This window comes from Pararge aegeria, chromosome Z (genome assembly GCF_905163445.1).
Source record: "Pararge aegeria chromosome Z, ilParAegt1.1, whole genome shotgun sequence".
Lineage (NCBI taxonomy): Eukaryota > Metazoa > Arthropoda > Insecta > Lepidoptera > Nymphalidae > Pararge > Pararge aegeria.
In genome coordinates, this window is record NC_053208.1 from 2,167,367 (window position 1) to 2,193,218 (window position 25,852).

At 36.4% G+C, this 25,852-nt stretch overlaps 1 protein-coding gene across 2 annotated transcripts in view; it reads left to right on the forward strand.

The window, feature by feature from the left end:
• The first annotated feature begins 5,706 nt into the window (after positions 1 to 5,706).
• LOC120636149 (bestrophin-4) overlaps positions 5,707 to 25,852 on the forward strand; it is a 64,388-nt gene continuing 44,242 nt past the window's right edge. For both annotated transcript variants that reach the window (XM_039907467.1, XM_039907468.1), the window contains exons 1-3: positions 5,707 to 6,121; positions 17,775 to 17,885; positions 18,970 to 19,141. In XM_039907467.1, the coding sequence (XP_039763401.1) occupies positions 6,051 to 6,121; positions 17,775 to 17,885; positions 18,970 to 19,141 (354 nt within the window). In that variant the 5' untranslated portion in view covers positions 5,707 to 6,050. The remainder of the gene's footprint in view (positions 6,122 to 17,774; positions 17,886 to 18,969; positions 19,142 to 25,852) is intronic.

Here is a 25,852-nt window from a genome sequence, read left to right on the forward strand (position 1 = left end):
GTAGATAACGCGACGATACGGTGTGAAATAGTTCCAGCAACCAACTACTAGGGTGCGCTGGTCGTGCGGCCATAAATCGCGGAAAGTTCTTTAAGATCCAGCGACATTTAACAGTAGTTTCATGCTTGTTTGTTTGTCACCTACTGACAGTTGCATAAAATTAACAATGACAACCATAACATCAGCTGTGTTTCCAAATGTCACATAGAGTCTGGGATTGGAAAGAAATAAACATATAAGATTGGTATGGCAAGAGCTGTTCACACGCATACACACACATACACACACAAGTGTAGTTAGTTACCATCACAATAAGCTAGGGCTAATTGCTTTTGAAAGTTGATAGTTTTTTAAAAGTTAGGGTTGTAATTGCTGTAGTTATATCAATTTTAATTTTTCTTCCTTTCACCTTTAATAAGAAAATTCAAGGAATTATTTTAGGTTACATTCGTGATATATACGTTTTTTATTGAATACTTTTAATGTGCGGTGCTCTAATACCATATGATTTTTAAATGAGAATCATAAGGTTAATTTTGATTTCGCGTTTATTCGAGAACGTCTGCGATTGCGATAATACTTAACTATTTTACTTTAAGTTTATATTTTTAAAACCAATTTAATGATATCACATTAAGCATCTAGATGTCGTGATTAATACAGCATTATCGGATCTGCGCAAACCCAATCGATAAATTGCTCTCAGCGTGAGTTAGGTTAGGTTCATTTTCTTGGCAGCTGAGCGTCTGTGCTACTTTTAAGCTTAGTTATAAAATTTTGCCTGTGCGATTCAGTACCTAACTATGCCAGCGTCTTCGTACAAACTGTGTGTTGTCTGGTGGGAGGCTTTGGCCGTGGCTAGTTACCACCCTACCGTCAAAGACGTTCCGCTAAGCGATTAAGTGTTCCGGTGCGATGTCGCGTAGCAACCGAATGACTACCATACTCCCTAACAGGTGAGCCCGCTACCATCTTATTACATCATCACTAACCACCAGGTGAGATTTCAGTCAAGGGCTAACTTGTAGTTGAATGAAAAAAACTCTTTTAAAAGATTACTTTACACAGTGTACACTGGGCAAAGAATAGCACAGTCCATCCACTTGGGGAAAAGTGAGTAAAAATAATTGCTTTTATCACTGGTTCAAAGATATCAGACATACCGATAATGAATTAAATGAATTTTGAATTTTGCATATAATTGATTTTTTACCGTTGTAGACACTGGAGATGTTTCTAGTTCAGGCAGTTGTTCTATAGATTTCAAGAAAAGGTGCATAAAACCCTTTAATAAAAACGTCAGAGTGGCTTATATATCAACATTTTCAATACAACGATATCTATTTTGGCCAAGAAACACAATAATATTGGTGCCAGAGACAACTCTATGATAAAAGCTTCAAATGTTGACGTTCGGCCAGGCCACTATTGTTATTAGAGGTCTACATTTCTTTGTCTCGGCCAGGCGTTCTCGATTTTAAAATGAATTTTTAAAAAAAATTGTGTCCATATTATGATTTGTGTACAACGAAGATATATTGAGGTTCTTAAAATAGGAATAAACCTTCTTTTTGTATAATTATTAATAGTATTTTTATTCTTATTTCTACGAGTTAGACGACATCAAATGAGTCGCTGGGAGCCGCTGCAAACAAGTGGCCTAGGACCGTGGATTTTTGAACTTAATACAAAAGACCTAAGCAGTAGACACTGAACTCAACATCCTGTATGGTTGTTTAAAAAGTTGGGCGAACGATGGGTATAAACCACGAATTGTGTAAACAAGTACAAAAAAGATTTTTCAAAACCGACTTCCATACGAACAAGCCATGACCATTTTAGGCTTTAAATAATCTAGAACTATCCTTATATTTTTAAAAAAGTACCCATTTAAAAAACCACAAGTAGCTTTAAGTACAGTTTTTTTTAATTATTAAAACATGAAACATGAGACCAGCATAATAATAAAAATCGACAAAAATAATTTTACATAATACCCTGACTAATGATTTTAATGGTTACACAAGTGAAACTTTGCTCGATCATAAAAAAATCTGAAAGATGACGATTTTTATATTATTTGAGTAAGCAATGTTCCGTTCTTAGTTTACGGGGGCGAAACTTTTGGGCACAACTAATAAGTTTATAAACCCATCTATAATGCGAAGAAAAACCTTAATTTTTAACGTCGTTGGATTTTTGTGTAAAATAATAAAATATTACGGTGGCTAATTTTAAATGCACAGTATGTTTATTAATCTTGTTATGGGGTAAAGCTTGCAGAAAAGAGCTGTACGATCAATATATAAACTTAAATCACGCGAATCCAAGTTTAAAATAATCCAATCCGCGTTTAAAGAAATAGGTAAACATACTGTAGCTTCTAGTATTAATTTATAAAGTTTCTGGAGGCGACGATAGATGGCAGCACAAGTATATCGCGCAAAAGTATCCCGCGCTATCGTTTGGTACACTGAACATTCATATACTATACTGAGTTGAGGCATGGAAGTAATTAGGAACGTGATTTGTTGATTTTTTGATTTGTTTAAAAAAAAGATCACATTCCTTAATAACACCTTTAACCTTCCATACTCTTTGAAAATCATTCTTCTTAATCAGAAGATATGATTCAATTACTTTGATACAAGATACAAGCACTAATAGTGCGAGATCCGACGGAAAGGGAATTAGATTTTATAGATATTATTAAAAAAATATATGAAATAATATCCGTACGCTATGTTTCCATCCACGTTCGTAATTGAACTTTTGTTACCAGTTACGAACACAGCATTTCCTTAAATATTTTTACCTTCACAATTATGATTGGTAAGTTTTTTTTCTTTTGTTAATAAATGCTTGCCTTTTGCTTTGTCGGTAAAAGTTTCCATAAAACTGTACGACTAATTTTTCAGAAGTTGATCTATATGTTCGTATATATAATATATAAATAGATATCAAATTCAATAATATCTCGCAATTTAATACTTTATGATTATTAACAATATTATATACTTAATAATGGTTGAAAATGTATATATATAGATATAAATCTAATTTAAAATCTGACTTTTTTACAATCAAAGTTGACAAATGTATTAAGTTTTAGCGCTCCTTGCTTTCAATAATATTTTTGATACAATACTTAAGATGTAAAATATATCAAAGTAGTAGGCATTAGGATAGTGACCGCTTCACACTGTTCTAGTTCTGGATCAGATATCTGGACTGGCATGCTACTGGAACAATGTGAAGCGGTCATTAGGATAAGTCGTTTTTAGAAATTAAAACCTGCCAGGAAAATAAAAACCCTTTTCTGGGGACGCCACGTTTGCATGACAATCAATGCATTTAACAGAGAAGGTGTTCAAGATAATTTTTCTATTTTTTATTTTTCTGGTCAGGTTTTGTGTAATAATATATTTAGGCCATTGTAAAGAATTACTGTCTTAAACTTTTAAAGATAAATAAAGTGGAAAATTAATCAATGTTGTTTTATTTGTCACATGCATTTTTAAAGTTATTCTACACAAAAGACTAACAGCTAAGTTAGTACCGGAATTTCCATCCGTGTATATAATGTGTTGTGTAATTTTAATGAAGATCGGATAAATATTGTCGGAGACAATAAAGGACATAACTATTCACAGATAACAGCGAGTCGCAAAGCATATAGGACAGCGATCGAATGAATGCGTACCATCCTACTTATATTATAAATGCGAAAGTTTGTGAGTAAGGATGTATGGATGAATATATGTATGTATGAATGGAGGGATGGATGGATTGACATGTTTAAAGTAATCATTATTACCTACAAAAATGTCTGGGAGGCTAAATGCCTAATTGTTAGGACACAATAACCGCTTTTTGTTATAATTTGTCAATAAAAACACGGGTACAATCTTGAGATGGTGATGTTCCTATCAGATCCAAATAAATAATAATTTCTCTTTAAATTATTCAAATTGGACCTGTCATTTAGACGTTACTACGGGTATAGAAATGCTAAAAGATTTAAATCCGATAATAACCGATTTGATGCAGACGAAGTTGCGCGGGTCAGCTAGTTTGTTATAAAATAATATACAATTACCCTTCAATGAATTAGAAATTTTATGTAGCCTAGTAAACTTGCTAGGCAGTCGAAGGTTCAAATTTTGTTGCTTCCGTTAATTTTAATCGATTTTTATGATAATTCCTAGTGTTATTATTTTTAAATTTTATATCTATATATATATATTTATATGTGTATCATCTTTTATGAATGAATGAATGAATACACTTTTATTGTACACCAAAGAAAAAAAGTAGTTACAGAGATATAAATACAAAGCAAGAGAGAGAAAGCAATTTGGTGGCCTTATCGCTACATAGCGATTTCTTCCAGGCAACCAATGGCGTAAAAGGAAAAAACATAGAAAAGAGGTAGGTGGTGCAATCATTTAGATTTATAAATTATATAAATAAAATATATAAGTATAATATATATAGATAAATAAATATTTAATCTGATCTTCAGATAAGTTAACATAGCCTGCGTCAGCGTAGTCAAGAATGGGAAGGAGTAGGGTTTGTGCGAGCATAATTTTGGTAGGTATAGGAAGTAAATACCGAAGACGACGCAAAGAGCCTAGAGCTGCAAATGTCATTCTGCTGATTTGTTCACATGCCTCCACGGAAGACCAAATGCCTTTGGTTCCTCCACAGGTGTATCTAGTAAATGCTGAGTGTATGCCATTTTGGGAATTAATTTAAGAATTTTTATCATCATCATCATATCAACCCATTACCAGCCTACAGGGCACGAGTTTTCTCCCACACTGAGTAGGGGTTAAGGCCGTAGTCCACCACGCTTCCCAGTGCCGAGTGGTGGACTCCACACACCTTTGAAAACAATATCGAGAATAATCAGGCATGCCGGTTTCGTCACGATGTTTTCCTTCACCGTAAAAGCAAGTGATATTTTGATTACTTAAAACGCACATAACTTAGAAAAGTTAGAGGTGCTGGACGAAAGTGAAGTCGAGCTTTTTCCACGACGACGTTTTTAATCGACCCCACCGGGCTATCACCGCGTCTTTAGTTTTATATAATCAGAAAAACATCAAAATATAAATAAATATAATACGACAATACACACATCGCAATTTAGCCCCAAAGTAAGCGTAGCTTGTGTTATGGGTACTAAGATGGCTGGTGAATATTTTTATGAATATAATAACACGAATACTTATGACATACATATATAAACACCCAGACACTGAAAGACATTCTTGTTCATCACACAAACATTTTTCCAGTCGTGGGAATCGAAACCACGGCCTTGGACGCGGAAAGCAGGGTCACTGCCCACTGCGCCACTCGGCTGTCAAATAATAATAATAATAAACAACAGGCCCCCGACGGTCCCTTGTTCCTCAATGTGCTGGTAACGATAACCGAAAGTCACGACCGAGTAGCAGTAACTCGCTAATAGATGACAGCATAAACAAGTTGGGCATCGAACTTAAAAGGTGAGCGTGTTTATTTATTTTATTTCTCATCTCAGAAGTATATTTATGCCTGCGACGGAACAAAGAGTTTGTATACAACGCCATCTAGCGACGGCAGTAGCTAACACACCACAAGTTCGCCGTGGAGCCTGCGCCCGCGCAACGACACGCGTCAGTAAACAGCCAGTTTAACTTGAACATAGTTACCATACCATCGCGCATTCATGTTCAGTCGCGGAGCGCAGTCAACGCCGTGGTCGTGGTGGGTGCAGTCGTGCGCCTGACGCTCGCTTACTTCCAAGTGGTCGAGTCGGGTGCGGTTACACATCACCATAATGTAACTGAATTGCGGTGTGCCCTTTTACAAACATCTCTTCCCTTTCATACAAAGGCTGTGCTACACGAAACTTTGTTATTATTACTTTCTAAAAAGCGTATTTAATTTTCCGCGTGTGTCGTACCGAGCTCGCGCCAACAAACGTGTGTGTGTGTATAAATAAATATTAATTTAATAGCTTCCTTTTTTTTCTCTCCAAACCAAAAGTTACAGATATGACTATTTCTTATGCTGGTGAAGTTCCAAATGGAAGCAGTTTCGGTTGTTTTTGGAGGATCCTTTGCAAGTAAGTCCTTACCGACGTATAGTTACGTTGTATTAAAGACTTTTCGTGTTGTTGGAAGCTTAACGCTTGCGGCCGACCATGAAACGCGCGGGTGCAAGGGTCGCGCAGTGCAATCGCATCGCAAACAGCTGTTTAGCTGTATATTGATGCAATGTACTCGACGTCATTTGCGACACAATAGAACCAATCTCGATGTTTGGATTGTACCTAGTTAGGTAGACTGATTGTGTTGTGTTGCTAGATGTGACGTACGACTTTTGTATCATTTTATTAAACATCGTTTATTGTTGCTGCCGGGCTATGTTTGCGGCGGGTTATTGTCAGTCGTAGCGGTTGTTAATATTTAAACGTTTTTAGGGATCTGAACCTCATAATGGAAAGACGAAAAGGCTACAACACCAATGTTTGTCTGTCCGTGTTTCCGTGCATGTGTTATGTCGTTTTGTTTAACCGAATAATTGAATATGACTAAGTACTTACATCTATACCTAACACTAGCTTTGATCCGCCGTTGGTTTCCACCAACGTAAACAATTTGTCGTAGATAGCCTTCGTGAAGGAACTTCCTGGCTAACGCAAGTTTTATTTTCAAATAGGACTAGTAGTTCAACAGATTACTGCGTTCAAACATACATAACCACATCTCGTTATTATTCTAAATGTGATACCTCCCATCATTGGCATCATAAGCCCAGCCCCTTCTATCATAGTAGACGGCTTTAGAGCATAGAACCTAAACGCGGCTTTAAAACAGTATACTAATATGGGTGTAATTTTCTTTTATTGTCTAACACCACTTACCTATTAGTGATCGGACAAATTGCACCCCGAAAAGTAGTCAAGACTTAGGGGTGTCAAGAACTATGTAATCATTTTTATCTAAGAAACTATGACCTGATAGGTGGGTGTTGAGAATTTATCAATAAGAAAAACGTAATACTTAACAATTATTGGTACGACCCAGGAGTCGAACGCAAGACCTCGTGATCTGTAGTCTAACATTCTTACCCTGTACCTTCGAGGTAATCGAGGTGGAATTGTTATCAAATGGTGTCTTTGGCCTTGAAGGAGTCGAGTCGAGGTGATGAATGTTATTTTATTTTGTCCAGTGTGCTAAGGTATCGATATTCAATGTCTATAGTGGAACGTGTTATTCTCAATCTCTGCGATCGTCGTTGAGCTCGTCAACGGAACACTGCGTAGCCAGGAGACATTTTATTTACGGTGAAAGGACAACATCTTTAATTTCTCCAGCAATTTTTCCACTCTCCAAGCATTGTCTGGAAATAATATCCAAATAAACTTCTTCGTTGTTGTGCTTTGGTAGGTAGACAAATACATTTAACCCCTAGTCAATTGATATACTTGAGGATACAATTTTTGACAATTTTTCAATAAAGTACACAAGTATTTATTCTCTCCCACATCCTTATCTACTCTCCGAGCATAAGCACACTAGTAAAAATAGTGTCCGAATTATATACGTGTAATAAAAAAAGGGACATCCCCTTTTATTAAATTCTCCTTTTTTCTGTTGCCGTGCTTTTGCAGTTGGATACGTTAATTTGATCCCCCTATCCGGGGGATGTCTTTAGCAAGCCTTGACTGAACTTCATTAAACGCTTATTTGACTAGCAAAGATCCTTCGCCATCGGGGCCGCTCAGACAGGTCTGCATTTGTAGGACTGCATTTGTAGGCTGGCCGCTTTGTTGGCTTGTAGGTTGGTTTGCTGCCGTCTCGTCATGTGACTCATTTACAACCTTTGCATCAGTATTTTATTTACTAGGAGATGCCCCGGTGAATTTCGTACTACCAAGAGATCGTAAACTAAGATTTAAATCCTTAGTAGCAATTCCCATGCGCAAAAATCTATTATTTTTTAAACCACTCCTGAGTTTAGGTAAACAAAACATATTCAAATTGATCCAGCCATTTTCGAGTTATTGCGAGACTAGTGAGACACCCGCAATGTACATATAAATAGAACATTTGGACATAAAACAATATAACAATAATCCTTTTTATCTGTATTATGAAATAAGTCAATACGTCTGCAGGTTTTACCATTTAAGGTACTCTCTTTTCTCTCTCTCTATAGTTAAACATACAGCGATCTCGATTCTCGAACTCTGCCATTTAGAAATATTCAGTTTTTAGACACTAGTCTAATGAGTAACCAAAATAATAAAATAAGGTAGCTTTTTACAAACACAAATCCCCAAACTAAATTGACTAGTCCACAGAAAACAATGTGAAAAGGACATAACTACTGTTTGACCCGTAAACTAAATTTAGTTTCGTTTAGAAACTTGTGTACATTAGAATTAGCGGCAAGTACAGTTTATTCCACACGCGGGTGCTGGAGCGGTCAGCCTCATGCCCTTTACTTTTTACCTTACTTCCGTACAAGCAGCGATTAATAAAATAGTCACATTTATGTAATCCCACGTGTGATTCTAGAAGTAAAGGGCGAGTTAATTCTGCTTCTGTTTCCCTAATATGATCAATAGTGGAGCATCTTTTTTAGCGACCTAACCTGTGACCTTACAAATACAGCAGACTGCAGATCTTGTTGGCCGCCCTGAACAACGCCCAAGTTAACTTCGGGGCGGCCATTAATGTATTGTACAGTTCTAATTTTAAAATAAGAACTGTACGATACGGTGATGTCTTTTCCCCGATACAGGGAACTAGTTAGATAGTATGGAAACTCACAAACTGACACGTAACTACCCCCCGAGTTGTTGAGCGACAAATTAACGCCATATTTATATTATTCATCGTCATTGAATATTGTCGTATTCGTATTCTTCGTCTTTTGAATCTTCTACCCCTTTTGTCTTCTTCGTCTTCGTCATATTCTTCGTCTTTTGAATCTTCTACACCAGAGCAGGTGCTTCAAGGCTGTTGGATATCTTCCTCGCTGAAGACAGGTATGGGTTCCCAAGAGCATTTGCTGCTCGGCATGGCAAAAACAGGTTGGGCAGCGAAGAGTCTCAGCCGATTGCCACCAACACACTCACCTACCTAATTCTGTCTCAAGATTGTTTGAAGACCGTTAAACACAATAGCACTGAAATTGACATTCATTATGATCCTTGCTCAAATTGCGCAATAGGATATTCTTATCTTAGTTCGTTAATTAGTTAATATGATTTTCCTTACCTTTTACCTATACTTTGGACAACTTTATCTGTCATTTTTTTTAGTTCTGGTTTTGTAAATGCAGTGTCAACCTATAAGAGGTTTCTCTGTTCTTAGAATAATCATTCATTAGTGTATACGTGTAAGTGACCGCCGCGCCGTTCGTAAACCAAATCAATAAATAAATAAACTCGTCGACGACAGCGTGCCACAGAATCGCACCGCTAGCCGTAGACTACCTCGCTAGCCCTGACAACGAAAAGCGGCGAAAGTTGGCTGTGACGCACGCGGCCAATGATTAACACCAATATTACCAGTAAATGCCTATTCGGAGTCGTGCGAAACGAAACAGCTGTCAAATTAGCAAAAAAATAGCTTAATACTGTATTGTAATATAACTTTTTTAACTGTATTATAAATATAACTTTTCGTTAGTTTATAATCTGTGGACTTAATTCCATACATTTAAACAGTATTTTTAATATACTTTGTGGTTGCCAGTGAGCCCTTCGCGAGGATATTTTGGATTGTGTGTATTATTCTATGACCCTTATCTTGCTCTGTGAGAAACAGAAACAAATCTAACCCACAAGAAGTTTGGAGTAGAGCATTTTGGGACAGAACTCGCCTGGGGAAGTACCACTTAATGCTTAGGTATTTCTGCCACCAAGGAGTATTATATATGCTGTATATTTAATTAGTGTAATTGGTGTTAACCGTACCAATTGAATTAAAAAATAAATAAATTAATTAATTTATTAACATATACGTTAATACATACCTACCACATAGGTATATCATTATCACTACAGGCCGCGGGTCCTTCACTAAAGTGTGAAGAGTTTAGGCCGTAGTCCACCACGCTGCCCTACTGCGGAATGTTGGACTCCACACGCATTTGAGAACATTATGGAGAAACGGCAAAGCAAGTGATATTTTAATTGCTTAAAACGCTCATAACTCAGAAAACTTGACCCACCAAAACTAGCCGAAGACCTAACCACTAGCTTAAATTTTCTGACCCTCTCTCCCCCCCTGGTGAGATGTCGTGATATTTTATTCAACCACCTCCCCGATCCCCCAATCTCACGTGGTTAAATTGAGCTATTTGGTAAAACAAATATGATGGTTTTACAGTCAGTAGATGTATAACTGCGAAGTATAAATGAAATTATAACTTAAGCATGTAGGTACAATCTGGATTAAATGCACCAAAATTGTATACATTTTTTTTTTGTTTCGATCAGAAAAAAAATTATTTGACTCGACTCCCTCCCGCCCCTTAAACAGCTCTCGTATTTTATAAACCCCTAATGTAATATGTTTTGTGTTATAAAATAACAAAAATAAACAACTGTCTTAATATAGGGTTAAACAAGTAAAATAACTAGAATATATGATTTAAGTATTTTAAATTTTTAATATCACTCTCTACACAAAAAAAATGTAAGAAAAGTCTGTTTACATAATGGGACAGGTAAGAAAAAATTAACTAAGTATAAGTAAACAGGGAGGCCTTGCTTCGTTCGGATGTTAATTAAAATTTTTCTTACTTTTGGTCAATGTGCCTCCGACATAACAAGTGTGTGTGTCAGGAATTGATAATTATACTGCCCGCAGTAGGCTCGCCAATTATTGGCCTGGTACTTGTTTGGCAAGGCCCCGCCAAGGCCACGTTATTGACAAACATTACGATGCCCAATTCTGTATTCTATCACTGAGTAAGGATATCATAATATAATATACGCACATGAATTGGCATCGTCGCCCCTTTAGTGTATCCGATCTCACTCAATACGATATGCAAAATAATTGAAATTTCCTGCTGCCAAATTTCTTACAAAGGAAGCAGCTGAGCCAAGTAAGTTGATAACGCTGCCGCACTCCGCCGCTTACATTCGATCTTGGATGCTTCTTATTCAACAAATGATAAATTTCTTTTATAATCTCTTAGTATTTCTTTTTTCATTTATTATTTTTTAACAATGAATCTCCATCATCATCTCAAGCAACATAATTAAATATCAAATGAAAAATAGTGTAGTAACACATCTTAACAGAGTAAAAAAGGAACCATTGTATTTTCGAGGGACCGAGTTCGAATCCTTTAACCTTTAATTTTTTTAAGTTATATGCGCTTTACGTACCTAATTAAAGTATCTACTTCATTAAACGGCGAAGGAAAACATCGTGAGGAAACCTGCACACCTGAGAGTCCTAAGTAATATTTTGAAAGGCGTATGAAGTCTACAAATTCTCACATGGCTAGCTTGTTAGAAAAAGGCCTAAACCCATCTCATTGTGAGAGAATGTATACTCGTATATATACCCTCTATTTCCGTTCCGGTAATAGTTTAATTTTGGCATCGTCGCCCCTTTAGTGTATCCGATCTCACTCAATACGATATGCAAAATAATTGAAATTTCCTGCTGCCAAATTTCTTACAAAGGAAGCAGCTGAGCCAAGTAAGTTGATAACGCTGCCGCACTCCGCCGCTTACATTCGATCTTGGATGCTTCTTATTCAACAAATGATAAATTTCTTTTATAATCTCTTAGTATTTCTTTTTTCATTTATTATTTTTTAACAATGAATCTCCATCATCATCTCAAGCAACATAATTAAATATCAAATGAAAAATAGTGTAGTAACACATCTTAACAGAGTAAAAAAGGAACCATTGTATTTTCGAGGGACCGAGTTCGAATCCTTTAACCTTTAACTTTTTTAAGTTATATGCGCTTTACGTACCTAATTAAAGTATCTACTTCATTAAACGGCGAAGGAAAACATCGTGAGGAAACCTGCACACCTGAGAGTCCTAAGTAATATTTTGAAAGGCGTATGAAGTCTACAAATTCTCACATGGCTAGCTTGTTAGAAAAAGGCCTAAACCCATCTCATTGTGAGAGAATGTATACTCGTATATATACCCTCTATTTCCGTTCCGGTAATAGTTTAATTATGGTGAAATAATAAATGATACGCTGACTTCTTGGATACGGAACCATCAGCGTGCGAGTCTAATTCGTACTTGACCATTGTTTTTACGTTGCCATTTTTGCACCGGGAGTTTGTATAAAAAGCCACAAAAGAGAACTTTCATTTTGATTCCTGTTTTTCTGTCATGACTGAACCTGATTCGATGATTAAATCAATTTGTAACCGACATACGGATGTTGTAGGCTTATGTGGAAACTTGTCTAAAGACAACTAATTGGGCCTAGGTTAATAGTTTATAAAGAAAAAGTCTTTCTTTTTATTTGATGTTAAAACAAGTTAGCGCTTGAAAATTCCTTTTATCTGTACAGATTTTTCCATCTATAGATGGAATTGGATTTTCCACTGTAATTTTTATTTTGGTTACTATTGTAATGTTTTAAAGCCTTATTACACTGCACGATAGTAAGGGCCCTGTTTACTGGGTTGTGGAGCGGGCCCTAAATTTGATATAGGGTGACCTACCTATACCTACTACTACCGGTGAACAACCTGCACGGCTACCATGGGCAGACAAAATTTTATCTACCCCCTTATTAATATTGTATCAACTCTTCGAGCGTTTGCGACGTGTGATTCAAGTAATAAACGTGTGATAATAAACGAGGGTAAACATATCATATTACCTGTTGTCGTGCAGTGGCAGGTGGACACATTAATTTTGTGCCTTGCGATATATTCAGGGGAATTTATCTTTGTTAAAATTCGCCTTCGCATCTAGCCGGTGCAATCTTGTCGAGCAAAACTAGCTCGATAGAAAGAAACAGCCCATGATTCTTGACGACTATCAAATCTTACACACTCATAGGTATCCGTGATTTGTGACGTCAATTCTTACAGTTATTACATGAAGATATGTCAAATGCATTTCGCACGTCGTTACAACTAGCGTCATTTTATAGTCGGTTCGAACGAATCATGACTCGAACAAAAAGTTCAGTAATTAAACATTGTTTATTGTAATCACAGTTTTTAATACCGACTTTAATAACCCCGACAGGAAAATACGTTTTTTTTATTTAGCTGTGTTATGTTTGTGATTGTAACTAAATTTTAGACACACCCGGACATAGGAACTTGTTTATTTCTCGGTGTGTTTATCGCATATACAAAACTGGATTCTAAAACGGCCTTAGAGTGGCCGAGAATTTTTGTACCTATTGGAGAATTGAAATGGTATTAAAGGTAAGGTTAACACATCACGTGCTTCCTTTTAACACCGTGCCCTTAGTGTTAAATAAGCAAACTAACTTCACGATAGCGTTAGCTTTAAGCTGTTATTTTAAAGTTTCGAAATTTATTTTAAGTCGAAAGGAACGAGACGGGAGTTTTTTGTTACACTTTTTTAAAGCAAAATCTTTTCGTAGAAAACGCGTCTTTAAGGCGAGAATTGTAACCTTTAGCATAAAGGTCGCTACATACGTAACGGTTTTAAAAACACTGTCGGGTTACCAGTTATCTATTGGTAAAACTTTAATGTACAGATACGGTTAGCTTACGATATTGATATAGCTATGATCATCTTGTAGCCTCGTGATTTCATTGACTCTTAACAATCGCCTTTGAAATCGTAATTGATGCACTAAATGAGATATTGCTCTACGATTTGTAGCCCACAGGACTTGTGAGTGATAAGTGTATAAAGAACGGCGGTTACCTTTCCACTTAGAGATGACATAAAACGAGCCGCAAGGAGTCGCTGGATACAAGCGGTACAAACCATATGTGGAAAAACTACAACAGGCATATGTCCAAAAGTGGACGTCATTGTGGTTAAGATCATGATGAGATAATGATTGTATTTGCACAGTATTATAATCACCCATTGCAAGCGGTCTGTAACACACGTCAGCCTTTTTTGGCGTTTGCCTCTTTAAAACTTTAAAGTTCGTCAAATTGCTGTAGCAAAGTAAATCTTCGCTGAGCACCAGTGTTGCGCAAATCGACACGTGTAGATCACGCATTACGGGGCCAGCTGAGGCAATGCTCATTAATTAATTTCGTATTCAATGTCAATCAGGTTTAGTGGCATGCCTTTAGGTAAATTAATGATTAGCTGTATGTTTTGTTCATAGAAACGGTATAATAACAATTCTCTGGTAAATTAACTAATGGATTAGTTATCTACTTATAACTAGTTTTCTCCGGGGTTTCGCCCGCGTCTAAGAACACTTATAAATACCGATGTTTATTTTTAAGACGTTGTGTTAAGTTTGAAGTTTGTGTGTGTATGTGTGTGTGTGGGTGTGTTTCAATTCCTTAATATGGGTATCAAATCCAAGGCGATTTTCTTTTTGTCGGGGGTTTTTAAATTCTTCATTTATTTTTTTTATTTATTTTATTTATTCATAAGACACACCAGCAATTTATTGTAACTACATTCATTACAAATTCTGATTTACAAATTCAATCAGACATAATCATAATCAGACATACAACAGAATTACAAATTCTGCCTAGTGCCATTACAATAATAAATTATAGGTGTATACAGCATTATCTTTGTTATCACAATAAAAAAAAAAATCAAACTAAAATAAGTATTTAACTAAAGATTATTCAAAATATTATAAATAATAATAAAAATATGAATTAAGCTATTATAACAGATTGATTAGTAGTATTAAATTAAAATTAAAATGTATAATTAACATTATTTATATTTAATGTTATTAATCTGCATTATTATTGGATATGAAGATTTTGGATTAGATCGTTTATTAATTCAGGCATAGAAGTTTAGATTATGGGTTTTCTTCAAAGAGAAAATGATATCTGTACAATCACGTGATATTTCATTGCTTGAAACGCTAACTTTGATAACTTGAGGTGCGTGTCAGGGATCTACGTCAGTCCTCCCGAATGAGAAGCCAAAATCATCATCATCATCTTCATAAATCAATTATCTGCCCAGTACAGGGCACGGGTCTCCTAACACAAAGAGAAAAGTGTAAGCTGTAGTCCACCACTGGTTTTAGTGGACTTCACACGACCTTGTGAACATCAAAATCAAATTCAAAAATTATTTATTCATGTGGATCTATAACAAGCACTTATGACGCGTTCATACATGTATGTTACATAATTGTAAGGGGATTGTGATAAATTAAACCTAAGCTACGGGGGTTCCAAACGCGCCGTTGTCTAAGAAGAGCTCATAACAAACTTAGCCGGGTAATATTTTTGCTATCACTATCTCAGTAAATTAATCTGAAGCTATGAAGCTAGAGCAATTCATACTCAATGTTTTTTATCGTTTTATTACCTAATCCTTAACATTAGGTATAATAGGATCTGTAACCTTACTTGAACTTAATGAGAGACATCTGAAAGATTTCATTGGGTAATTTGGTAAAAAATAATATTTTTGCCCTAACTTAACAATTGCCCTTGAATGAATTAGCAATTTTATGTAGCCTAGTAAACTGCACAACGAGTTTTTTTTTATTAAAATATTCATATTGTTACATTCCATTTTCTTTTTAAATTTTGTTATATTTTTATTTAATTTATTTTACCAAATGTAAAGAAAGTTAATAAAAATATAATAATAAATGGAGAATCACTAAAAATAGAAGATTCCACGGTTTTTCTGGGCATGACCTTGGATTGTAAGCTTCAGTGGGGTACCCATATAGATACACTAGCAGGTAAACTAAGCTCGGCTGCCTACGCCGTCAGGAAAATTAGACAGATTACTGACGTAGAAACAGCAAGACTTGTTTACTTCGCGTACTTTCATAGTGTGATGTCTTACGGGATCTTATTATGGGGCAAAGCTGCTGATATTGAAACTATATTCATATTGCAGAAAAGAGCTGTACGGTCAATATATAAACTTAAATCACGTGAATCCCTCCGTGAAAAATTTAAAGAAATTGGTATACTTACGGTAGCCTCACAATACATTTATAACAATATAGTATTTGTAAGACAACATATTAGTCTTTATAAACAGTCGACTTACAAGAAATGGTCATAAATTAGTGACATCTGCATATCGTCTGCGAAAGGTGCAGAAGTCATTTGTGGGATTGAGTATACGCTTTTATAATATGATTCCTAAGGTAATTTTGGACCTACCAATCCATAAGTTTAAAGAATGTGTTAAAACACATTTATTACAGCGAGGTTATTATACAATTGACGAGTTTCTTAATGACAAGGTTGCTTGGAAGCATCCGGCTCCGCTTTCATCTCTCACAAGATAGAAAAATGAATGTTAAAATATAAAATGTAAATTTTTGATGTTGGAAAAGAGCAACTGCTGAGTTTCTTGCCGGCTTCTTCTCGGTAGAATCTGCCTTCCGAACCGGTGGTAGATTCACTACACACGGACAGACTTGACGTTTCAAAAGTGCTTGTATTAGGCCTACTTGAAATAAATGAATTTTGAATTTTTTTTTTTGAATGGACATAAATTAAATTTTCAAATATGTACCGTCATTATTTTAACCTCTTTTTTTTTATAAATAGCAACACTTCACAGGACACACAAGGAGCAAGTTCTGCATCATGCCGCCCTGTGTCTATCAATTTTTTCTCCGGATCTGTTTTGTTGTACTCTGACTGAACTCACAAAGGTTGCTCTTCTTCTTCTTCTGTTCCTGGGCCTTTTCCGCACTTGGTTGGTCTGGGACCGTCCGTTGTACGTATGGCCACTGATGCGGCTCCCCGCTGGATCACTCCAGCCAGCCGAGCTCGCTCCAAAGGTTGCTCTGTGGTTAGGGTTGCCAGACGGTCGGGAATTGGCGGGATTCTCCCGAATTTTTGTATGTCCTCCCGACTCCCGACAAAGCAAATAATCTCCCGAAAAATAAGTTCGATAATTTTAAGTTCACATTTTTGTCAAACGAAACTTGCAAACAACACACAAAAAAAATTACAAATACTTATGGCAAGAACAAAAACAATAAACATGCTCATTCGGTTCTTATCTTATGTGTCACAAATACCTACTATGTTTTTTTTTCTTATATTTACAGTGCTATGCAAAAATATGTTTGTTTACTTAATATATTATGTATAATTAATATTATTAACTTATTTTTTTATTTCTCCCAACCAAAGCCCTAAAATCCCGAAAAATTGGTTATTGATCCCAATAACAGGAAGGATCGATCCGGCAACCCTATCTGTGGTGCATTTGTTACATTGATAAAGTTTAGTATGTAGGTTAGTAAAATATAGTTATAATGTTTGTTGATAGGTGCATCAGAATCTACGATAGTGCATTAGAAAAAATCCTGTAATACTAGTCGTAAGTTAAAAAAACCTAATGTTAACCTCATGTGCCTGTAAATACAGCGGAAACCACGCCCTTCAGGCCGGAAGACAGCATCGCAACAATGCTTAGCGGCAGAATTAAACACGGTGATAATACTTTCCAAAAAGTTCTGTAGTACTTCCCATAAAGCTCTGTACTCTGTCACAAAAAGCTATAGTACTACCGTAAACTTTAAAGCAAGCCTTTCTAAATATTGAACTTCCACACGTCCTTGTTGCAGATGGCGGGGCAGCGTTTACAAGCTGGTGTGGCGCGAGCTGCTCGCTTACCTCACGCTTTACTACACCATCAATCTAGTATATCGGTTCGCACTCACAGAGCCGCAACAGAGGTAAGCACTTCACATCAACAACACGGGAGTAACCGCTAAGTTTCTTACCTCTTTACCTGCAAGGGCTAGTAGCAGAGGCAGGAGACAAAAATTATATCCCTCGATAATATACCCTGACAAGTGATTTAATTAATGTGTCCACTTGCTATAGCGAGTAGGAGAAGTTTACCCCCCTTTATTAGTACACACAATTATTTGGATATTATTTCCACTTGCGCGTCAATGCTCTGTGAGTTGATAAAGCTGTGGGAGATGATATATCCTTATATATCCTTTCCCCGGGGAGATAAAAAAGTAAACAATCTACTCGGATCATAAAATTGAATAAGTAAAATAAAAAGATTAATATTAGGTAATTTAGCCTAACGAAAAAGTTTATATAAACCGCTTAGTCTACTGCTTATCCCATGCTAGGCGTGCTGCTGTATAAAATACCTTCCAAACCGGTGGTGGAGCAGTGCAAACAAACTGGCATGACTTCAAAATGCTATAGAGTAAGTATAATTGAAAAAAAATTTAAAATAAACCGACTTTGATATGTACAACTAAAGGCAAGAAATAAATATTTTCTACGACATTTTTAAGTCGGTACCAAGTAAAATGTAGAAGTTATCAGAATAATTGTGTGGTTCCATTTCCATCCCTGCCCTTCACCATCAGTTTCACTTGACCAAATGTGCTTTGGTCAAGTGAAACTGGTGCTGGTGCTGGTCTTTGGTGCTTTCGAAAGCAAATGCTCAAGTAACTTTAAAAAATAATCAAATCGCTACACCTTGGTGTCGCTACAATATTTAAAAAGTTCCCTTGATTTCTCCAGGATCCCTTCAACAGATCTTGACTTGATGAAAATGGGATCACATAGGAAGTACCTATACCGTTTTCAACAAAACAATAATTTTTCAAATCGGTTTATGAATGACTCCGATAAGTTAAAGTGTGCCTGGCACAGAACTCGGTCTCGGGAATCTGAGTGTCTTTTTTATATATTTTATGTTAATCTCTCAATTTTATGTATGGGTTCCCTCCCTGAAATAAAATGTATTTTTTTTTTTAATTTTATGACTAACATTCCGTTTGGTTACAGGATATTTGAGAGGGTGCGACAGTACTTCGGCGCTCAGAGCGAGTCGATACCTATGTCGTTCGTACTCGGCTTCTACGTGAGCCTGGTGGTGAAGCGCTGGTGGGAGCAGTACAAGCTGCTGCCCTGGCCGGACACGCTGGCGCTCTTCATCAGCGCGGGCATCCCGGGCGCGGTCAGTACAGCGAATGAGTGCGGAGTGGGGACGGTTGATTCCGTTACCTACTTCGTTATACTTATAAATTCATAATGTATTTGCGAACGTGTGCTTGTGTTAAGCTCGACGCGTGTGCCGTCACGATAAACGGCATGACGCTATTATGCCGTCACGCCACTTAACATTTTTTTATTACAAATTTAAGTAAAACTTGTTACGATTAGTCTCAATAAGTTTACTATCTCCTAATATAGGTACATACACAAATCCCAATTTTAGACGAGTCACAAAACTGATATTATTACGGATATTTTCTAAAACTACTAAAATGCAATACATTTGCCAGTGCGCTCTCATTTTAGGTACTTATTTAATATTCACCGACAATAGACTAAATTCAAGTTCAAATCCAAAAAATCATTATCCATGTAGGCCTATCACAAGCACTTATGAAGCATATATGTTAACTTAATTGTAAGGGGCTGGTGATAACTTCGTTCGGCAACTTAAACCTATAGCTACGTGGGTTCCAAACGCGCCCTGACGTATAGTTATTAAAATAGCCTTCATAAGTACTTTGAGGGTTTTACTAAAAATAAACATATATCTTTTTTCATACAAACGAATTTAAAACATTCTAAGTGTTTACTTATGACAACCCTACTGAAGATAAAATACCGACACGTGCATAGTACCTATGCTATGCGACGTGTACCTAATAAAGTGAAGGCAGTCACTTAATTTTATTTTGTATGATGTATCTGATTTATTTCAGTAACTATGACAACTAACTCAACTATAAGCGTTTCGGTTTCGTGAATAAGTACATAATGTACTGTCTCAGGTGTCCTATACACCGACAGCCGATTGGCGCAGTGGGCAGCGACCCTGTTTTCGGAATCCAAGGCCGTGGGTTCGATTCCCACAACTGGAAAATGTTTGTGTGGTGAATATGAATGTTTTTCAGCGTCTGGGTGTTTACATGTATATTATAAGTATTTTATAATATACATAAAAAACCTATTCATAAAAATATTCATCAATCATCTTAGTACCAATGACACAAGCTACGCTTACTTTAGGGCTAGGTGGCGATGTGTGTATTGTCGTAGTATATTTATTTATTAATGTACAAAATGACTGTCAAGTTTGTACGTCAAAAACTCATAAATTACTCTATTTATTTTTAGCGTCAAATGTTATAACTGGTGGTTCGAAAATCTCAAGTTGACGATTTGCTAAATTCGCACAACCTGCGCATAACTCCCGCTAGGTACGTAATATATTTACGCATTGACTTTGTTGCATGACTAATAAAATAATTTCTGCCTATTGTCTTGTTCACGATAGTATCACAAAGGTACATAAAACGATTTGATTAGGATTGTAATAGTTATTTAGATTTGTACGGTTGCTGAGTTTAACCCGATCTCCTTTAGACCAGCAGGCAACTCTGACATTCACTATGACACTCGTAAATTTATTTTGTGACGTCACGACATGATAGTTTCCTTAAGCATTTAAAATACATACTGCATAACTACCCATTTAATTCATACAGTGACGTCAATCTGACGCCTCTTGTCAACTGCTACGTCACACGATGTGTAGTAGTGGGGTTACCCGTTTCAATATATCGTATTGTAAAGGGTAACCCCCCGCACCTTAAAACTTTATTATTATTATTTTTTTTATTTATACTCTTATTTGCACACCACTACAAGTTTAATAAACAAAAGAAGAATAGAAAAACAAAGACAGAAGCAGACTGCAAAAGGCGGCCTTATCGCTTAGTGGATTAGGAAAACATGAGTAAAACAGAATGCAGGCGGTGCATAATTGAGAAATAAAAATAAATACGAATAACTACATACTGATATACTTCAACTATATAAATAAAATGATATATAATTTAAAAAACAAAGAATAATAATAAACTAATACAATAATATATAATCAGGGTACCATGCCCATAAGTGAACAGTTTATATTTAATGTTAATATTAATTTTAGTTTGTAATTATTATTTCCCTAGATAAACTAATATCATATCATAAATACATAGTTACCAGTAAAAACTATTACAAGTCGTCTTAATTCTGTACACTATAATGATTTTTAACTTCAGTTTACATTAGATGCGCTCAGTTCATTCCCTTTGGAATGTATTTACGAATATCCTTTCTTATTGCTCTTCTATATATTGGATACCTGTGCAAACGCTTCTAGAGTCTTGGAGTATAACGGACCGACGGTCTTTTATCCGAGGAACCTTTTAGCCCTCACCTAACTCCAGCATGCCCTGGTATGTGCAGGATACATTTTCTCCACGGAAAAAGGACCAAATTTTTATCTTCTCCTTCTCTTCGAGCATCTGCGTTTGGGTTTAAATATTATCCAAATAATTCAATACTCACATATATTTTTTTAATTCCACTACAAGTTGGACCTTGAATGCAATCTCTGCAGTGTAGCATTTCCACTCGACATCGTATTGGAATGCTAAATCGCTCGGCGGCACGTCTTTGTCGGTGGTAACTGCCACAGCTGAAGTCTCCCTCCAGACCAGCCCAAAAAAAATTTAGAAACACTAAATTCCCCTGTTGGGAATCGAACCCGGTACCTCCCACATGAAATCACCGCGCTCACTGCTACCAGGGAGATCTTCAAATCTGAAAGGTTTTGACCGAACCGGACCTGGGATTTGTAAAAAATGCTAATCACCATGAGACCAATGCTGAATAAAAGAGTAAATAACAAAATTTGTAGTAATTATAAGTTATAACTTATGAAATCGACTTAAGTTACAGATATTTTACGACAACTATAACTTGATAACGCAAACAAAACGTGCCCGTCACGTTTATGGTTCTAGCATATTAAACCAATTTATGTGACAAAGCAAAGGAAATATATGTGAAATATTAGTTCATCACATCGAACCATTACCGGTCCACTAAACGGCACGGGTCTCATCCGACAATAAGAAGGGTTTAGGCCGTAGTCCACCATGCCGGCCCCGTGTGGAGCCCCGATGGTGGGCCCCACACGCTTTTGAGAATATTACGCAGACCTCAAAGGCATGCATGTTGCTCTAGCTACCCGTCACTACACAAGCCTCTCTACGCCCTGAGTTTGGGGGGGGGGGTTGCCAAGTTGTACTGATCCCTTCCTCGTTAGCGCGGGAGTCCCAACTGTCGGTTGGGGTGGTTGGTAGGCGTCTGAGAGGTATAGAGCGTCTAACGGGTTCCGGGCGTCTAACAAAGCCTACAAGAGTGACACGCCGTGTGGTGGTTTTTAGTTTGGGTTTACCCAAGGGTAGCAATAAAGCTTTTCCACCAAACCAAAATAAAAAGGCATGCAGGTTCGTCTGAATGTTTTCCTTTACGGTTTAAGCAATAAACGCAATTAAAGGTCTTAGAAAAGTTATAAGTGTCACCGAAGCTCTAACCACTATATCGCCGCTGTGTACGTTATTAGTTATTACAGTTTTATCATACTTAAGGGTACTTTATCAACCGCCCACATGCGTCCGCTGCTGAACATAGGCCATTCCTAGATCGCGCCATAACACACGGTCTTTCTCATCCAGCCGCTGTCAGCCGCCTTTTTAAGGTCATCTGTCTAGCGGGTTGGAGGTGGCACAACACTTCGGTCCTACGACCCGCCCACTGCCACTTCAACTTCAACTTGCTTATCCTTTGAGCTATGCCGGTTTCCTTGGTTCTCCTACGGATTTACTCGCTGCGAATTCTAACCCGAAGAGACTCCCAACATTGCCGCTTGCCAAATTTGTGGTGCGGTCAGTGTCCACGTCTCCGCTCCACATCTCTGCTCCGTGGTACTTAAGTACGAAATAATGTTTTTTTTAGTAGATACCCTACCTACGATTGCATTCATTGAAAATAATTGATACTTATTATTTTTACATTATATTATTTTTATTATTGAAAAGAAGAACCTTTTAGAGAAAAAAAGCTGTGTAAATTATATGGGTATAAAACTTACTATACTCTAAATTATGCTACTAGTAAACTATATTTGTACATTAGAGCAGGGTCTTTGGGCCCACACACTTCTGTTTTATATATAAATATAAGATTTGTCTTATACTTATATTTTACTTTGTTTGTTTGTGCTTACTTAACGCATTGATCCAATTTGAAAAATGATTTCATTGTTCGATAGCCCATTTATCGAGGAGGATTGGCTATAGGTAATTATATCATCAAGCTAAGACCAATAGGAGTATGAAACATCGAGGAATGAACAAAATAGGGGGTTTTTATTTTTTTTTGAGAGCTTCCACTGCGTAAACCGTTTAAGTTTCGGTATAATTGAGACAAATTAGTTCCCCTTTAAAAGACCTAAAAAAATGTCCGCGACAGCATATGTCTATCTTTTAACAGCTCGTGTAGAATACAGTGGGTACTTGTCCCGAAAACCTTTTCATTACATTAGTTACGTTCGGAAAAATGCGAAACAAAAAATATAGGTAGGTAAATATAATGTTGCAATTCGCGATTGCAAGAGAAGTGAGCGTTTTGTGGTAGCGAAATAAGCGGGTACTTAGATATGCTGGCGAGGAATTTCCATAATTTTACTAATATTTATAGTCCCAGAGCAGGTGGTAAACTTTTTGGTGTACATTGTACTATTTATTTTATATATATATATATTTTTTTCGTTTATTGTTTTATATAAAACCACTTTACACCATCCAGTATCTAATAAGATTCAAGCACTCGCCGCTATTTCATTGCTGGTGTTTTGGAAGATCCAGCTGAATTAGACCGGAGTTGCTAGGGCTAGCATGAGTCAAAATAAAATGAAAATAAATGTTTTTCTAAATATATAAATGAAGTAAGAAAAATACTAAAGGTTTTGTGACATGTGAATTTTAATAACCGGGATCGACGGCTTAATATGCGGCCCGAAACACGGAAATGGTGGCACGGAAGTGGCATGGCACCCTGGATCGGTTTAGATTTACAAAACAGCCCTACAGATGGCACTGGGGTCCGCTAGTAGATAAATAAATGTACTACGATAATATATATATCGCCATCTAGCCCCAAAGTAAGCGTAGCTTGTGTTATGGGTACAAAGATGCCATTAATATTTTAATGAATAATATACAAAAATACTTATAATATATATATATAAACACCTCAGAGAGCAGAGTTGCTGCCCTCTGCGCCAATCGATCGTCTTACACACTATTAACTCCGAAAAGTTGAAATGTGCGTGACGGGAATTGAACTCGGTCCCCACCCGCAAGAAAACTCTAACCACTATGCCATCATCGCTTAGTACATCTGTATGGAATTATAAATCGAAACATAAAATCAACGACAAAACGGCGCCAATACAATTGATTCTAGGAATGATGAAAAAGTATAACATCGTTACAAAATCAATCTCCGGGCGGATTCGCTATCACTGTCCTTGATAAAGAAATCTAGTGAAAGTTTCAGTGAGTAAAAAGTCTAGTCCGTTACAATACGAACGAAACAATAACGATGAAGTTTTAAAAGCACGGTTTCGACTTTCGTTTACGTCGGCTCACATTTTATTTTATCAATTTAAACATAAAAGAAAAAAATTAAAAGAAAATGTTGTTTACCTCTAAAATACTAAAAAAGCCTAACCTATCCTGATCTTAAATGTTCACGACCTGTCATTTGTTTGTTTACATTTGGTCCGCGGATAGATGGTTGCACTTTAGGTCTGTGGAAGGATTGCAATCATCACATATATTTGCAGTAAAGTTTCGTAATACGGGACCAAGAATAATTTTTGTAAAGCGTTCATCGGGCAATATTGGATAGGTTCGCTAATCTAGCTAAAGTAGTTATACTACAGTTGTACAACTACTTCGTGTTGTTATAACCTAACCTAACCTAATATTATCTTGGTGAGCGGTGATAGGGGTACTTAGCCTAAGGCCCTTTTCTACCACTTTCCAACTTTAAGGCTGAAATTCTTCCATCGACCCAGATAGAGATAATAGTGTGGCGAGATAATTAAAATGTTATTCCTTTTTTTTTGTAATCTGACCGTGATCTTTTCTATAATGAAAATATCACGAAAATTCTTGTTTTGCTCAAGTTTTGTAAAATGGTCCTCAAAATTTCACCTTAAATCACTTATCTTCAAGGCAATAGGCGGGTCTGATTACCACGAACCTAGTTAAGCCACTGTACCTATTCCGTAAAGTAAGTCGTTTTATTTATAAATTTAAATTCAAAAAGAGTAAATAAAACTCTAATTGCGATTAATTTTGCGAGGTATTCTGTTTCTATAAAAAAAATAACAATGGATATTTACAAAACTACAGTGGTTTTTAATGTTTATATCTATTTTCGTATTCATGACCAAGTTAATTTATGACTAGCTTCTACCCGCGACTTCGTCTGCTTGGACTTCAGAATTGAGTCTTAAACTTCGTTCGTTAACAATTTTTAATCTTACCACGGGAACTATTTGAGAGATCGGTATAGAAAGTACATATCCTTTTCCATACGTGATATGCATATCAAATTTCAAAGCTGTCTGCCCGCGGCTTAGCTCGTAAACAATTTTCTTTTGGGAACTACTCTGGTTAAAAGAGCTGGGTAGCCTATGTTCTTTTCCATGTCTAAGGCCACATGCATGCCTAATTTCATCCAAATCCTTTCAGTAGTTTTTGCGTGATTGAGTAACAAACATCCACACACAATATTAGTA